General features: G+C 44.0%; 1 protein-coding gene across 1 annotated transcript in view; it reads left to right on the top strand.

The window, feature by feature from the left end:
• LOC126260857 (sodium-coupled monocarboxylate transporter 1-like) overlaps positions 1-18,646 on the top strand; it is a 149,439-nt gene that overhangs the window by 32,038 nt on the left and 98,755 nt on the right. The window contains exons 2-4 of the mRNA XM_049958270.1: positions 1,650-1,931; positions 7,196-7,355; positions 15,156-15,273. Of these exons, the coding sequence (XP_049814227.1) occupies positions 1,711-1,931; positions 7,196-7,355; positions 15,156-15,273 (499 nt within the window). The 5' untranslated portion in view covers positions 1,650-1,710. The remainder of the gene's footprint in view (positions 1-1,649; positions 1,932-7,195; positions 7,356-15,155; positions 15,274-18,646) is intronic.

The following is an 18,646-nucleotide window of genomic DNA, read 5'->3' as shown; positions in this document are numbered from 1 at the left end:
GACGAGCGAGTGTTTGTATACGGTTGGTAAGTTTGGAGCTATTGTATTGGCATACGCTAAATGGAACTTGACTAATGTCTCTTCGTTTACTGCTCTGCTACCACTGAGACGTAGAACTTATGGAAAGCAGGAAAAGGTGTGGACGGGGCCTAATCAGTTACCGTTGGTTGCACAGTAAACACATACACTTTATTTACGGAAATAATTTTTTAAAAACAATCAATTAAAAAAATGACTGCATCACAAGCTACACTGACGGCTGAAGGCCTTATTAAGAAAGAATTCAAACTATTTCTTGGCTGAAGGCCACGAGCAATAGTTGAGAACAATTGAGGAAGACAATTACACTTAAAAATATCAAAATAATTTTTAAAACAATCATAAAAAATTAACTGTTACACAAGCTACACTGGCGGCTGAAGGCCTTATTATGAATAATTCAAATTATTTGTTGTCTGAAAGCTACAAGCAATAGGAATAATTTAAACAAAATATTATTTTTAAACAATTGACACAATCAGACCAAATAAAAAAAAGGGAGTGATCCACAGTCAGTGCTCCAAGGATCGACCGGAAAAAAGTCGCTACAGCTGCGTAAGTGATGAGACAGAAAGCCAAGAGTTATGCTCACCTAACAGGATGGCAACTCAAACTAGGGACAGTTTAAACGCCGATCAATCCTCTTACCAAGTCCACCTAACGTGTGATAACCAGTACAGCGATGGAATAATTCAAGCGAGGGCGAAGTGACAGACAGCACTGCGTCTTCAGAATCCGGTGTTTAAGACATCGAAAGGCAGAAGGAACCACTACAACCAAGGGAGACCAAAGGAACGACAATCCACACCGCAATCAAGGATGCTGTCGAACTACACGTCATGCCGGACAGCATCGGCAAAACGAAGGAAAGTACATTGCCGCAAAATTGCGATACCCTCCAGGGCAGGTAACTGGGGCGTTAGCAGCCACTGAGCAGTAAAAACCGCTGGTTGCACTTCACCAAATAGTAACACAAAACTAAAAAGTTAATAACAGGCAGCAGAATACGGCTAATAGATTATGCTAATTCGACACGCTCCAATTGCTGCTGTTCGTCTTACGGCGACCCTCGAGCAGCAACGCATAAACAAACGACGTGATCACAGAATGGAGGTTTCACTATTGGATTAATGTTCACTCACCTCAACGTGCTGGGTCCGGTGGACAACGAGGTTGTGGCCCTCGCCACTAAAGCCCCTCGATCCGGCAATGCCTGGTTGCCGCCAGCTGTCCCGGCATGTCCTCACGCAGCCGGACCTCTCTGCTGCTCCGTCCCAACCGAACTACCGACACACCCGACCCGGAAAATACTTCACGTCCTTCCAAAGACAACGCAAGCCAACATAGTCACGTCAGTAAACAGAAGAAGAAAACGAACAGCCACTATCCCTGTTACACGATGCCAACCTACCGACGGCACCAACACGAGCCGCACGCGGCTCAGAGTTATACGATAACCTATTGTTCAAGTTGTTCCTTTACGGATATCTTCCAGTTTCTTTATGTCTGCGTTTCCTCTAACAACATTTTTTGTCCCATTTCCCTCTTCCGAAAGACAAAGAAGAGTCGTGCGTTGACGTGTGGCTAACAATGGCGCCTTGAAAGCACAGGGGCCGTCGGTGATAGCAGCCTTCAGGCGAACGTACATCTGTCGCGACTGTTGGGAGAGACATGGCGGCCAATGTGACAGCAGAGGCAGCCGATGTGGCGTCGAGGCAGGTGCTGTTCGGCTGGGTGGACCATGCGGCGTTCGCGCTCATGCTGACGCTCTCGGTGGCCATCGGCCTCTACTTCGGCATCTGCGGCCGCGCCAGGAACACCGCCAAGGTGGACTACCTGCACGGCGGCAAGACGATGAGGGTGCTCCCCGTCGCCATCTCCCAGATCTCGAGGTGAGTCTTCTCCACTGGGTTTTGCGCCATGCAATACATTACTGACTTAACGTGTAGGGCAGAGCAAATAAAAGTGGTCCGGAGAACAGAGTTCTATGGTACAAAGACACACAGCAGAGGTAAGGAAATACAGAACTAACGTGAAGATTACGAGGTTTACTTCAATACACCTTAGACTTGACGGATCCCCACAAGAAAGGTAATCGCACACTGACGGATCACGTAGGCTGGGTGCCCATGGAGGGCCGCGACCAGACTGACCTTTGCTAACAATGTCAGGTGTGAAGATTGTGTAAAATGTGCTCCAAGGTTCGGTCGGCTGTATGGCCAGTAGCTCCATCCTGTTCGAAATAACTGTAGATCTTTTCCTTCTCCGTTAATGCTGCCAAAAACAGTTTCAAAACGTGGACAATGTAACGCGCCTGAGTCAGCGTCTGATGAAACAAGAGGGGACCAATAATGCGGGACGCAGACGCTGCACCAAACTCCAACATTCTGCCAGCCGGTGTGGCCCAGCGGTTCTAGGCGCTACAATCTGGAACCACGCGACCGCTACGATCGCAGGTTCGAATCCTGCCTCGGGCATGGATGTGTGTGATGTCCTTAGGTTGGTTAGGTTTAAGTAGTTCTAAGTTCTAGGGGACTGATGACCTCAGAAGTTAAGTCCCATAGTGCTCAGAGCCATTTTAACCATTTGAACCCAACCGTCTGATGAAGCAATGGTGTTAAGTGGAAGTCCAAACCATTCATTGTTTGTTATCTCAGTGAAGAGCCACTCACAAAACTGAAGCGCTGAGAAGCATCTGCTCGTTTTAATACATGAACAACAGACGTCGTAGAGATGCAGGTGCAGGTCCACGTGTAGTTCAAATGGTTCAAATGGCTGTGAGCTCTATGGGACTTAACTTCTGAGGTTATCAGTCCCCTAGAACTTAGAACCACTTAAACCTAACCAACCTAAGGACATCACACACATCCATGCCCGAGGAAGGATTCGAACCTGCAACCTTAGCGGTCGCGCGGTTCCAGACTGTAGCGCCTAGAACCGCTCGGCCACCCCGGCCGGCCCCAGGTGGATTGTTCGTCCGCATGATCGACGTGATACGCTGGTCTCTTCCTACAGGCGTCAGGTTGATTTGGCAGGAATCTGAAGCATTTTCTGGTGGACTGCACCTATTTTTTTGACTTGTTCAAAACAGGTCATGCCTGACGCCAATTTCTGACTAAGCACTGCATGGCACTCTTTGCTGGCACTTTGACACCAATATACTTCTTAGGAAACATACCGTTTCCACGAATTTGTTGTCAGGTAACGTTCCACAACGGAACACTCACTGTTCCACTACGAATACCATCGTCCCCTTTACACTGCTCCACTCACACTGACACAGCCGGCACTACGCTCTGACCGGGTTTGGATCACGTGACGGGCGTACACGTGTCGTGCGCGTCACGGAGTGTGGTCGTATGCATACATTCGCGTCCTATCGTACCCATTCGTCCGGGCCACTTTTATTTGCCCCACCCTGTATATAGTGTTCCATTGTCAATAAAATTCATTTGAGTACGAGTCGGTAACACTGTAAACTGTAAAAACAAGCTTTTCTGAATAGTAGAGTCTTTTTTAATGTTTATGGTGACACAGTCTCAAGCCCAACAGCATTTTTGATATTCCAGACAAACGTCCGTAAATTACTTCACTGTCCGATAATTCCCTATATATTCTATACCAGTAATTTCTCTCGAAAATAATACATCTGAACTTATATGGAAATATACGTAACATCGACTAGCCTCGCATTAAACTGTTTTTCAGGCATTTCTGCAAATATGCCAATGTGTCAGCCACGTAGCAGTCTGCAGTACTTAGCAGCATAGCTGGTAGACACCACAAATTATGGCTCTACTGAATTCCTAACGCGACCTGAAGTATTGAAGGCAATCTGAACAGTAATCGCTTCATTTTAGAGGATGAGATGTTAACATGATTGAAGTACTTTCTATTCATTTTAGAGGATGAGATGTTAACATGATTGAAGTACTTTCTACGGGCTAGCGCCCGGGAAAGTTGACAGTTCCCCCTGTGTGATAACGATTCAGTAACAGTCAAAAGTCAGATTTTTGTGTGATATTTTTGTATTCATTTCTGTCTTAATACAAATCGCTTGTATATTTGACATGCGCGATCAGAGAGAATGCGGGAACTAGATCACTTTTATCATTACGTATCTCCTCTTATGTTAATTATTGGAATCATTCCCGTATTTAATTCATGAAACTGATTTTTTGACTGATGTGTCTCCAAACACCACGTGGTCCTCAGCTAACTAGTCAGTTTTAGATTGCCTTCTTCGTCTGTCACATAAATGCTTTGCCTGCAGTGTTCTATTATGATGTATTTCCATACATAAATGCCTGTCTGATCAAAAGTATCCGGACACCCTACGTAATGTGGAATTGCCCACCAGATGTCATGAGAGAGGACCCGCCAGTATAAAAGGTAGCGTGGAGTATTGTGTTAACAGCAGAGAAGCGATAACAGCAGAATGCGTTTGTGGGGACAACCGCTCTATGGCCTTCCGTCCCCAAGAGTATCGCTGCAAGAACAGTATCTTTGGACCATGGTCAGTGTGTTCTTAGACGCCAAGTTTTTAAATCATATCTGTCCGTATACTGTGTATAAATAAATAGTTTGTATGTGAATCGGTAACTTTGACAGGCATTACACATCATGAACATCGTGTTCGTTACCCAAATTCCACACGTTGGTCAGGAGAAGTCACTGATTTAGAACTTGGGGTAGTCATTAAGTGCGACCGGAATAGTAAGTCAATCAGGAATTTTTCGACCGTTCTAAGACTGATGATGAAGTAATTGTTAACTGGAAAAGCGGGGGAGAAAAAACACGGCTGAACAATGAGCTGGCGGTAATTGTCGAGAACTAAGGACGATTGTTATAAACAGTCGCTTGAAATTAGTAGAAGGAATTCCCCGTGAGTTCCAGTTGAGTTCAAGTGCTACGAACAGCCTAGCTGCCACAAAAATTTTGTATAGGGAGTTAAACAAATTGGGTGGAATGGTCGACCAGCCCCTAATAAACCTCTAATTTCTGTAGTCACAGCTAAGCGACGCCGAGGTGGTATAAATGTGACGTCACCAGATGGCGGATGCCTGAAAGCGAGTGCTTAGAAGTGATGATTCACGCTGTACATTCTGGCAATTCGATGGAAGTGTTTTGGTTTGGCGAATGGCTGAATAACAGTACCTGCCATAATGTGTAGTGGAAACAGTGAAGTATGGAGGAAGTGGTGTTACGGCATGGGGGAATGTACTGTGGTTTGGACGCGGTCCCTTATTACACTTAGGAAGACTCTAAATGTGGAACCATGTGAACACTTTGTACGTCATTTTGCACTATGTAAGTAGTGTAACAGTTCGGAGACGATGATTGTATCAGCATGACAATGCACCCTGCCATAAAGCACCATTTTTTAGGCAGTGGCTTGTGGACAACAACATTCCTGAACTAGACTGGTCTGCCCATAGTGCCAACCTGATGCTAAAGGAACAACTTTGGGATGAGTTATAACGTCGACTTTGTTCCAGACTACGGCGTCCAACATCGCCACCTTCTCTGGTTTCTGATCGTGAGTACGACTGTGCTACCATTCTTCCACAGACATTCAGACACGTCACTGAAACTGTACTATGCAGAGGTCACCCAGTAATAAAGGCAGTTGGTGGGCACTAACTCCTGGAGAGGAATTTCTTGATAAATTTAAGATTTTGAGTACTGTCTAGAGAACCTCAAATACTTTGACTATCAGTGAATGGTTAATGTGGCGAAAATCCGCGCGGCCATTACGAAATAAGAATGCACTCTAAGAGAGCTATGGGAAACTGAGACCTTCATGGCAAGTGTGTGTAGAAAACGACCATGTTTGGCTAGAGATTTCCTTTGTTCCTGAATGGTTTTTACAGGGGCGAACAACGTGGGAGGAGTGATGAACGCGTGTGCCTCTATGCTATAGTAATTCGAGCACAAATTGTACAGCGTGCGAATAATGCACTCATACTTCCCTCCTCAGATTAATGATGTATTTCTCAGTTATTCGTTGCGAGCCGTCTATCTCCGCTAGTTCGATTCCAGATTGGTGTGATCAGGAAAGGTTGGGGTTTGGTGTGTCTGCGCTTGGTCTTCATTCATCAGGCGCTGACTCAGGCGCGTTATGTTGTCCACATTTGGAACTGTTTGTGGAAGCATTAACATCTACATCTACATCTACATGATTACTCTGCAATTCACATTTCCGTGCTTGGCAGAGGGTTCATCGAACCACAATCATACTATCTCCCTACCATTCCACTCCCGAACAGCGGGCGGGAAAAACGAACACTTAAACCTTTCTGTTCGAGCTCTGATTTCTCTTATTTTATTTTGTTGATCATTCCTACCTATGTAGGTTGGGCTCAACAAAATATTTTCGCATTCGGAAGAGAAAGTTGGTGACTGAAATTTCGTAAATAGATCTCGCCGCGACGAAAAACGTCTTTGCTTTAATGACTTCCATCCCAACTCGCGTATCATATCTGCCACACTCTCTCCCCTATTACGGAGAAGGAAGACACCTACAGTTACTTCGAACAGGATGGAGCCAGCCGTACCCTTGGACCAATACAATCTTCACACCTGACAGTTGTTAGCAAAGGTCAGTCTGATCGCCGCCCTCGCTGGGCACACAGCCGGGAGAGTAGTTTGCTGACCACAGGACCCTTCACATCCGCATCCAGCGACGCCTAACGGCTGATGATGACGTGGCGGTCGGTCGGTGCCGTTCACCATTCCGAGGTCTGTGCGGACGGAGCTCAATTTAGTTTAGTCCAGTTCGGTGTTGCTAAATTCAGGAATAACTGTAAGCAGACCCGACTGTCACCCGTTAGATTAAATGTAAGACTATTCAGATTCGACTGTTGTAATAGGGATGTTGCGTTTAACAGCTTGGTTCAGTTCTTAAAAAATTGGTGCTGTAACACGGCGTTATTAGGTAAGACTGATTTTGGCGAAATCTGTCATCCATCGTAGGCCCATGATAATTATGCTCATCTGTAATGCACTCGCATCTGCAAACGTAACTGAATTAATGGAAGGAGAAGTTTTCTTGGGTTATAAATCGGTACTCGAACTACAGTTACTCTTCTCTAAAAATAACATGAACTGGGTAGGCTTCGCCTTCTGTTTCTCACACTGACACTTTTGTCGACAGTCACGTCTCTGGTACCACGCTGATGGGCGTTCCTTCTGAGATCTACTTGTACGGCAGTGTCTACGCCTGGGTCTGTGTGACTATCATTCTCTTCTCCATCATCACCAACTACATCTTCCTCCCCGTCTTCTTCGAGCTGCAGCTTACATCGACGTATGAGGTAAGTCCCAAAAACACACGGACGGAATAAAAAAAAATTGCAGCACCAAGAAGGGGTTGTGCTATAAAAACGAAAGTTTATTCGTGCCGGTTGCGTGACATTGGTGCTAATATCACCACTAGAGGATGCAAACCAGGTTCGCTTTAAATACACCCAACAAAGACCTCATTATAACCACCTCCGTGAGTTAGAAAGAGGCGGAATAATTGGGCTACGAGCTGGACGTTGCTTCTGCGATATTGCCGCGAAAGGTTTGCCAGGAATGTAGCCACTGTATATGATTGTTGGCAGCGGTGGTCACAAAAATTTATGGTCGTAAGAATACCGTGCTCTAGTGGGCCATGTGGCGCAACCGAGAGGGAAGACCATCGTGTTCGACATTTGGCTCTGTAGGATGCATTCCACTGATTCCAAACCGCCGCCATTTGCAACCTCAGTGGTGTCAAGCGAGAGCTCAGTGGAGGGTGACGTGGAGGTTTGTTGTATTTTCGTGATGAAAGCTGGTTCTGCATCGGTGCCAGTGAAGGCCGTGTGTTGCTTAGGAGGAGGTCGGCTGAGGGCCTGCAACCACTAGACACACTGGACCTACACTTGGAGCTATGGTCTGGTCTGCAATTACGTATGATAGCAGGAGCACCCTCATGGGTATCCCACGCACCCCGACTACAAAAAATGGTTCAAATGGCTCTGAGCACTATGGGACTCAACATCTTAGGTCATAAGTCCCCTAGAACTTAGAACTACTTAAACCTAACTAACCTAAGCACATCACACACACCCATGCCCGAGGCAGGATTCGAACCTGCGACCGTAGCAGTCCCGCGGTTCCAGACTGCAGCGCCAGAACCGCACGGCCACCGCGGCCGGCCCCCGACTACAAATTTGTACTTCAATCTCGTGATTCGAACTGTGGTACTGCCATTCATGAAAGCATTCCAGCGGTTGCTTCCAACAGGATAACGCTCGCATACATGCATTTGTTGTCATCCGACATGTTCTACAGAGTGTCGACATGTTTCCTCGGCCTCCTAGATCACCAAATCTGTCTCCAATCGATTACATGTGGGACATAATCGGACAACTCCAACATTATCCACAAACAGTGTTAAACGTCCCTGTACTGAGCAACCAAGTGCAACAGGCATGGAACTCAGTCCCACAAACTGACATCCGGCACCTAAACAACACAATGCGAGCATGTTTATGTGCTTGCACTCAAAATTCTTTGGGGAGGAGAGGGGGGGAGGCTACGCCCGTTATTAATGCACCAGCATTTCACATTTGCAATGGCTTAAATCGCGATTACATTAACCTGTGGTCTCGCATTGTTAATTACTTAACTATGTTTCCTTGAAAAATATATTCCTGAAATTTCGTCACTCTACATTAATTTTTTTTTTGCGTTTGTTTTCTCTTCCTACAGTATATTTGATGTCAGTGTGCATAGGTCCTTAAAAATTACTTGTACAATTAAAATAAGAAATTAACAGTGTGACAGAAAGCTGTTCACTAATCTCGAGCAGTAATATAATATACTGTTAATAAAGGGTATCGCAAAACAATACCGATATATTTCGAGTGTTTGAAAAAGGTGTCTTGGAGGGTAAATGGAAGACAGAGACCAATAGCCGGAAACGTCATTGAGGAACGCTGCAGAGGTCAATGCCTGCCGGTGCACATTCCTTCCAACAGCGACCTTGGCTTTTTACGCCGAAGGATCGCAAGTGGAGCTTCATGCAGTGGCCCAACAGTGTTCAGGACATCAGATGGCGTCACGCGCGTCAGAATCTATCACAGTACACAATAAGACTGTGCCTGAAGCGTCCTATTAAAATTAACCCCTGTATCAAAGTAATTTTCCCCACAAAATAGATACCAAGCGTAAAGGATTAATGAGGATACGTCAGATGCCAATTGTTACCTTCAGATACTACACAGTGGGTTCCTGAATATAACATTCCCATGAAAAAGATGTGCGCCGGCCGCGGTGGCCGAGCGGTTCTAGGCGCTACAGTCTGGAGCCGCGCGACCGCTATGGTCACAGGTTCGAATCCTGCTTCGGGAATGGATGTTTGTGATGTTCTTAGGTTAGTTAGGTTTAAGTAGTTCTAAGTTCTAGGGGACTCATTACCTCAGAAGTTAAGTCCCACAGTGCTCAGAGCCATTTGAACCATTTTTTTGAAAAAGATGTGCCAGAATTAACAAACGCGATGGATTTCAGTAAATACTGTCCGCCCTCATAACTGGAGGCATCTTGATTACCTCTAGCTTTGTAAAGATCTAGCTGTTTCTTCTCCACTGGTCGTAGGATCACAAGTATATGGAATGAAAGCGTATGGAATAAACACTGCATAACGAGCTGGCAAGTGGGAAATAATTCAGTGTTATTGGAATTGAAATACGAGATATTGGGATGCCACTGGATTTTATCTCCATTTATAGAAGCAAAAAAAAAAAAAAAAAAAATCAAGAAAAAGATTCTGACTGCCAATCTATCGTTACTATGCGTGACAAGATCCCGGTGATTAATCATTAGTACCCGAGCACCGCAAAAAACACAATAATACTTCACATGATCTTATAATCAACCTGAGATCACAGAAATACTTTTTTCGAGAGTATTTTAACTTTCTCTCCACAAGGTGGTTTGGAGGGGCATTAACAACAAGGTTGGGTGGAATTCCACCCGGGAAGTGCGTGCTACGGAACAGGTGACCCCTACAAAATCTTGAGCATGACGGGCCAGAAAGATGCACTAGCTGGGGATAAGACCTACATCGCGCAAACGCAGTCAGGCAAAGAGGAGCCCGCCCGGTTTGCCGTGCGGTCTAACGCATTGCTTTCCGGGCGGGAAAGGGTGCCGGTTCCCAGCACGAATCCGCCCGGCGGATTAGTGTCGAGGTCCGGTGTGCGGTCAGTTCGTGGGTAGTTTTTAAGGCGGTTTTCTTTCTGCCTTTGCGAATGCGGGCTGGTTGCCCTCTTTCCGCCTCAGTTACACTATGTCGGCGATTGCTACGCAAACACTGTCTCCACCTACACACACACACACACACACACACACACACACACACACACACACATATCACCATTACTCTAACATGCAAACATTTGGGGTTACATTCGTCTGGGGGACGAACCACGCAATAACCCTGGGATCGGTGTGGGGGCGACGGGTGTGGTGAGTGGACTGCTGTAGCCTGTTTCGGGGACGAAGCCTCTCCGTCGTTTCTAGGTCCCTAGTTCAATACAATACAATGCAAGGCAGAGGGGACGGGCGGGTGGTTTTCTATACCACGTTGTGTGCAGAGGTTTAACAATTGATTCCGTCTTTACGCGGAGTTGCATTTCACACACTCGTTCCAGTATTGCCACCTCGAAAACTACTCGTAGACTGCCTAGATTAACACATGATAATGCAAGTACGTCGTCAGAGGTAATTTTTCAACAAACTGTTCCATCTTTATATGAAACCAGATTTTACACACGGACTTACGTATTACCTCTTCGGAAAACGACCACAGACTATCACGAAGTTATATTAGCAGTTTGGCGCCTGCCCTCTCAGGGCACACTTGTGATTTGTCCATACTTCCCATCAATGACCACTAACAGTTTGCCATGACTATTTTCAGGTAGTTTTAGCAGTAACTGCGAAAGAAGTTGCGAATTTGATAATTGTACTCAGCTTGTGTTATGTTACGCCCTTTATCGAGAGACCAGAGAGGTTAGCTCATTTTGAAAGGAGTAGCAGCGTCTGTTGGTGAGTCTGGCATTGTACTTGGTTTGAAAAGGATGGAAGCTGGCCTACCGTGTAGTGGAGGAAGCATTATTTAAGAAGGACCTTGTAATAACATGTTTTGAGGAAAATATTAAGGAAATTCGATGATATGAACGGAAGAATAACAAAAGCCAATTTTCAGGGTAATTCAGTCTTTTTGTATTTGTAAATGTGTAGTTTCTTGTTTTTAGAATATTGTGTATGCTTGAATTTTACAATGTTACTTATAATCCGTCTTGATTGTAAATGCATGTGACGCAGCATGTGAAAGTTGCTGTATTTGGAAGGGTTACTCCTGAAACCGAAATATCAGATCTGAAGAGGGTTCTAGATGAACCGAAACCGCTTATATGAATAAACATTTTTTAATCAAGACGGATTATAAGTAACATTGTAAAATCACTGATTTCGGCTATCCTAGCAGACATTGTGTCTGTTTTTGCAATGCTTGAAGTTTGCTGCAGAAATTTTATAGTGAAGCACATGGACCTATCTGATACTTGAAATAGGAGTCAGAGAGGGCAATTGTACACTGGAGAGCTATTTTGAAATACTTTGAAAATTTGTCTATGTGTGAGAACTTAAAGAAAAGGTATATTTTTTGTATCCTGCCTGGAAGGTGGCGCATGGGTCTGCTCCTGTAAACTGAAGGGTAGGCCGAATGTAGGAAGTGAGTATGAGCAGGAAAGGGTGAAAATCTCTCGGTACTGCTCTTAGAAATGGTTTTACTATATCACAGTATTAACTGAGTACATAACTTTGCACTGAGGTGCGAAGCTTTAGACTCGTCGTAAGTAGTACATAGTCTCAATAGCAAGCGAAGTGTCCCAGCCGTCTGCTCTTGATCAAATGGACACAATCTGGAGCGGAGCTCGTAGAACTCTCCCGCTCCGGCTAGAGTGCGCTGTCGTTGGTGTTTGTCGTAGTGCCAACCTAACAGAGCGCACCTACGTTGTGGCATCGTAGCTATCGATACCACAATACTGTTGACATGGCTTAATGAACCATAATTATATTTTATCAGTCGTTAAGATTGGTTCCCAATTTTCATTTACTTTCACGACTCTTTACACGCTTGCATTGCACATCCCGTGCTGTATACTCAGAAGCACTTTTATGAAAATTGGTGAGATATCGTCTAGCATTTCACATAGCAAGTACGGTAAACGAAATTTGGTTTTGGACAGTCACATCAACATTCCACATAACAACAGGTTGCGGAGTAGACAAGCGTTCCGGGCGCACAGATCTGCCAATAAAGTTAATTACCATCAAAGTTCATGTCCATTGTAAGGCACAGTGACTGTCCGAGTGTTTTTGTGAAAATATTGATATCATTTCTGAAGCTTAATACCAGTAAAAGATTTCGGTAAAGACAATTTTCAAGCAGCTTTATCAGAGTCAGATAAGCTTATTATTCTTGCACAAAATCAGAAAATGGCTTTCAGTTAAAGATAGCGGTCTCGCAACAATGTCTTCTCTCTTAAGCCGTAACACATTCGTCCATACTCATACAGATCAGAAGCTAGACTACATCTTTTTACAATAGTTAACATCGAACCAAAGCCCTCTTAGTTCAAGGAATAAATAGAGCGTCAGCGGTAATGCTGCTTTCTCGCAGTCAGTTGAGCACGAGTATGCTTTAAATATCTGGTGCGGCTACTTGTCTCAGCGCCTTATGTGTTGAAGGTAAATATTAATATTCTTACGCATGGTTCCATCGTATTAAGATCGCCTGTTCTGCTTTGTTGCTTGACGTAGTGTCCAAAGTTATGGACTTTCAATATACCTAACGCCGGCGACTACAGCACTAATCTGTATTACCCTGTTGCGCCGCTTGCGGCATTTACCTGATGCCCTTGTTCGCACGGCCGTCTGGATTGTGGTACTCGGAAGCCGGACAGCATCAAATAACAATTGGCATTAATGGTTGCTCCGTTTATACCTCGACGTCGATGTTACAAGTTAATTACCATACATATACATTTTAACTAAAATCATTGCCAGTTCTGTAATGACAACTTGAAACGTGAACGGTTACTTGAAAAGCGCAGAAGTAAAGCAATAATCACATTTAGACACACATGATAACTAGTATGCTTTTCCTAACTATCTGTTATAGTAAAATTTAAGTTTGAGAAAATGGATAGGTACCACCTCTAGGCTGATGAACACCTTGCACACACTGCGGGTCTAACGCCTCATTCAGCCGTTGGTGTTCTCGGCGGCTTGCCTCATGGCAAAACTGCTACTCTTCGGACCACACTCCAGTTAACGACTGTCCAGTTTCTGTGTTCTTTGGACCAGCAGCTCTGCCTACCAGAAAACTTACATGCTATGTAATATACTGATAAACCAGAACATTACGACCACCAACCTACTGTTGATATAAACCCGTACAGGCTGTAGCAGCATCACCTGGGGAGGAATGACTGCTAGTCAAGACACACGCACGGTGCATACAGTGTCAGTGAGTGTGCTGTCCGTGTGTAGAACGGGGAAGGCACGATGTCTATCCGAGTTTCATCGACGGCAGACTGCCACGGCCTGCAGGCTGCGCACGAGCATTTTGGGAACCGCACGACACCTTGAGTGTTCGAAGAGTGCCGTCGTGACTATCTTTAACACGTAGCGAAACTAAGGTGAAACCGCGAACACACGGCGGGGGTTGGGCGGCCACAACACATTACAGATGTACGACGTCGAAGACTGGTAAAATATACCATGTGACGAAGTGTGTTGGAACTAACATCAGACATAAAAGGTGGACAGAGAACAAGGGTGTCTGAACACACAGTGAACCAACCACTCCTAACGATGGGCCTTCGTAGTTCAAGGAATAAAGAGAGCGTCAGCATCGGCGACTACGACTAAAACGGGCACCTGACCATCGGGACTGGGCATTGGCGCAGTGGCTGGGCGTGGCGTGGTCTGAAAATACCGATACCTTTTTCATCATGCAAATGTGAAGGTGCAAATTCGTCATCTTCCAGGAAAACAATTCCTTGAGACCTGTACTACGGGACGGAGACAGGCTGGGGGCGGCTCCGTTGTGCTCTGGGGAACATTCATGTGGGAATCCATCGGTCCAGTGGAGCTCGTCTAAGTGTATCGTGCACTGATTGCAGACTACGTACACCCCTTCACGACGATCACATTTCCCGACGGCAGTGGCATTTTTCAGCACGATAATGTGACATTAAATAAGGCCAGGGATGTGATGGTGTTGTTCGAGGAACACATTGGCAAGTTCCAATTGACGTGCTGGCCCCCCAACTCGCTAGATCTGAACCCGACCCAACACATCTGGGACGTGGCTCAACATGGAGTTATAGCTCATCTCTCCCCCTCCCCCCTCCCCCTCCCCGGAATTTAGAGGATATAGGTGACTCATGTGTGTAGATGTAATGCCAGCTCCTTCCAGTGACCTAGCAAGGGCTCATTTCTCCCATGCCATGACGTGTTGTCGATGTTATCCGTGCCAAAGATGGACAAGCCGGCTGGCTGATCTCTGTGTGTGTGTGTGTGTGTGTGTGTGTGTGTGTGTGTGAGTGTACACTAGATAGTTGAGCCAATATCTTCGCTGTCGCTTGGCTCAATAAGAGAACAGAAAGTGGAGGCCATCACCAGAAAAGAGAAGACTCAGTGGTCGCCGTCAGAAAAGAAAATTATTTGTTGCCTTTGTGGACTCGGCATATTGCTGTAGAAATGTGAAAGTGGTGCTGCTTTCACTGTTGCGTACCAGAGTTAAATGTAGTCATTGTAGTAGTAGTAGTGGTGGTGTCAATGTGACTAGAGTCATTGTTACTGAAATAACGAAATGAAGTGGCAATCCTAATGACAAGGAAAAACCAAGAACATAGAAAATAGTGCAAACGCGTTGTTCTCTTTTTGTGTTAGCAATATCATGTCCATTTCATTAATGAGGCTGAAGGCATCCTTAATTTCTAGAGGAATGGCTATGTTGTACTTGTTATAACCACCGACAGTTTCCGGCCGCTTACAGCCTGTTTGTGTTTCAGTACTTGGAACGCCGCTTCAGCCGGACCATCCGCGTCGTGGCGTCAGCGCTCTTCACAATCGGCCTGGTGCTCCATATGCCGCTGTACGTCTATATGCCAGCCATCGCCCTAAGCCAAGGTGTGAAAGTTACGAATTTATGATAACATAGCAGCGATTATGGCCACTCACTGCTTACAGCGCTTTGGATTAGTTCTGCAGCCTGCAGTGATCTGCTACTGCAAGGGAAACAAGTTCTTTCCCATAATTTGTATAGGATTGTATACGTGTCGTCTGAAATCCAGTTCCTTTTTTTCTTTTTTTGACCACATTCTACAATTATTTGTTTGATGTATTCCAATCTGTGTCTTCCTTTTCTGGTTTCAATTTCTACATCTCTGTCTAATAGCACGTAATTTATTCCCTGATTTCTTAACACATGCCCTATCAGCCCTGTCCTTCTTCTTGTCAATCTTTCCTATATTTTCCTTTGTTCGCCGATTCTGCAGAGGATATCCTCATTCTTAACCTATCAGTCCATTTAATATTTTCAGTGTTATTCTTTAGCTCCACATTTAACACGCTTCGATTCTCCCCTTTTCCGATTTTCCCCCGTCCATGATTCACTACCGTAGCATGCCGTGCTCCAAACTTACATTCCTTTTGTAACACAGATTAACACTAATGGTGTAAATCAGCCATCTTCTCTTGGTCTTTGGTAATTCGCTTTTTATGTCCTACTTACTGCGTCCGTCATGTATATTGCTTCTAAGGCAGCAGAATTTCTTACGTTCGTCTACCTAGTGGTCAGCAACCTCGATGTTAAGTTTATCGCTAATTTCATTTCTAGTACACTTCTGTAGTTACATATTTCTTCGCTTTACTCTCCATCCATATTCTGTACTCATTACACTGTTTATTCCATTCAACAAATCCTATGATTCTCCTTGAGTTTCACTGATTGTAGTGTCATTAGCGAATCATAATTGGCATCTTTTCACCCTGAATTTTAATCCCGTTGCTGAACTTTTCTTTTCGTTTTAGTTTGTTCATCGCTTCCTCGATGTGTGGGTTGCTCAATAGGGACGAGCGACTACTGTCTTCTCTTACATCATTTCTAATCCATGATTTGGTTCCTGGTCTTCATTTTTATTGTTCTCTCTTGTATCTTGCACATGATGATTCTTGTTTTTCTCTGAATCTTCCACATTCTGAATTGTCAAACGTTTTCTCCAGACCGCCACTTCCTACTAACATGTCACATTTTGTACATATCACGCAATTTTTTTTTTAGCAGATATGTCTTTACGTTTTTCTTGCGTCATGAGACGAATTTTACATGTAACTAAATTTCGTATCACTCGGCACGTAACTCGGTAATTAATGATATTTTATTATGCTTTGCGAAAACTACATGTTAAATGGGAAAGGGCTGTTGGCATCTGAGCGCAAAAAGATTGCATGTAATCATGTCACATGCACAGGAACAACAGATGTGACATAATGTGGCAATGATTTGTTTCTTAACTATTTCTAGGACTATCGAGTAAGGTCTAATGACAAATAACACCCTTACGCGGAGCGGTATGATACGGCATTCAAAGTTCTTGAGGAAAGTATACATGACAATGACTTAATATTCTACAAGGTGCAAGGTTAAGAATTATGTCAAATGTGACCATACCACTAGTGGCAGACATCTTGAGATTCATTCAATTAACACGACATTCTTGGGCAGTGCAAATTACGTAGTGTCTCCTGCAACGTGCCAAGTTAAGATCCTTCTAGAAGACAAAACCTAAAATAAAGGAACATGGTTCTGCCGTTATGTCAGACGCTTGTTGTGCTTTGTGTGACAAGCGTAAACGTTAAGTTTACCACAGTATGTATAAAATTTCTAGCCGCGACAGCTTAATAACTTAGTTAATAACACTAGTGCTGACTATCCTTTGAAAATGATTACCACCACTAACGAAGCGTTAGATTACCAGGTGACCACAAAGCGGCTCCACACATGAAATACGAACCTCGGAATTCGCCCAGCGTGCGCAGCGGGATTAATCTGGTGAATTTAAATGAACTAAAATGTAGCTTAATTGATTTAGCTCGTTATTTCAAAATTATGGTATAAATACATTCAAATAATCGAGTGGGAAATAAGCATTATTCAGGTAAATTGCACGACTAATATAGCTGGAAAGATTACTACGGACCATAATTTCTTTTTAGTCGAGTAATACAAATAAACAACATTTACATCCAGACCTTGAAAAGTGTTTTTAATTCAAAAAATTGTTCTTTACGTAATGCTACCAGAAAGAAAGTAATAATTATTCTAATAGTTCATGTAACCATTATATGATCTTTGGGTGTGAATGCAGCTAAACAAGCAACTGAATTTGATTTCATGTACAATCATTAAAATATGAATCAGGCAGTGAATAACGGAAACAATGAAAGTGTGATATTCAAGGTATCCTCTTTCCTTTCTTTTAGTGTTCAACGCTGAGGTTGGTTTGCAGCAGAGCGCCATTCCTCTCTTCTGTCTGCCTTCCTCTTCATTTCCGCGTATGTGTTACATCCAACGTCATTCATGATCTGTTGTATGTTCGATATCCTTGGTCGCCCCAGCCGATTCCTTCCCTCAATAGCCCCTTCTGCTACTGTTCCAATGATGTTACTGTGTCGTAGGATGTGCCCTACAAGTTTGTCTCTTCTTGTTTGGATGTACCTCTACAGAGGTCCGGTTTCCTGTACTCTTCAAAGCACCTCTTCATTTGTTGCTTTGTCTCTCCAGCTGATCTGCATCATCCATCTATAGCATCACATCTCCAGGGCGTCTAGCGGTCTTCTCTCTTCTATTCCAATTGTCCAAGTTTCACATCCGTATCAGGCCACATTCCAAACGAAACCTTTCATGATACGTTTCCTTATCTTCAGACTGATGTTGTTGCTAGTGAGTATCTATTCCAACGATAATCAGTTACCTTGCAGTTGTAAGTAAACAACAAGCAAACTCTACAAAAGGAAATCAAAGTATCATTTCTCTAGTCACGACGTTCAGAACGTGAGCAGAAATTGATGTTTCAGCGTGACTTTAGTATAGTTTATCAGAGGATAACGTAAATTATACGTCAAGCGCTGGTATGAAAATGATTGCCACGAGCAGAAACCGTTCAGCTTTAGTTTTCAAGTCAAAGTTTCTGTATGTATACTGACAATGCAATCAACTTGCATCTGAAGGACACCGTACATGACGTAACATTTTCACAAAATGGCGCAAGTGGAGAGATTAAAATTTCAGACTTGTTTTGTTCCTTACATATTTCAGTTTTTCTCCTCTTTAGATGTAGTCATCTAATTATCCCTTGAAATGTCGTACTTTAATTTTACTGTACTTCCACTGCCGCGCGGTAGGTTCTGAACAATTTAAACGTAAATCCACAGCAATGTCTTTAAATTAGTTTTACAAAATAAGTCACTTAGTTCTCGCTAATTAATATGATTATGGCCT

Source organism: Schistocerca nitens, chromosome 5 (genome assembly GCF_023898315.1).
Source record: "Schistocerca nitens isolate TAMUIC-IGC-003100 chromosome 5, iqSchNite1.1, whole genome shotgun sequence".
Lineage (NCBI taxonomy): Eukaryota > Metazoa > Arthropoda > Insecta > Orthoptera > Acrididae > Schistocerca > Schistocerca nitens.
Note: the sequence above shows the minus strand (reverse complement) of the source record. Positions and strands in the feature narration are given on the sequence as shown.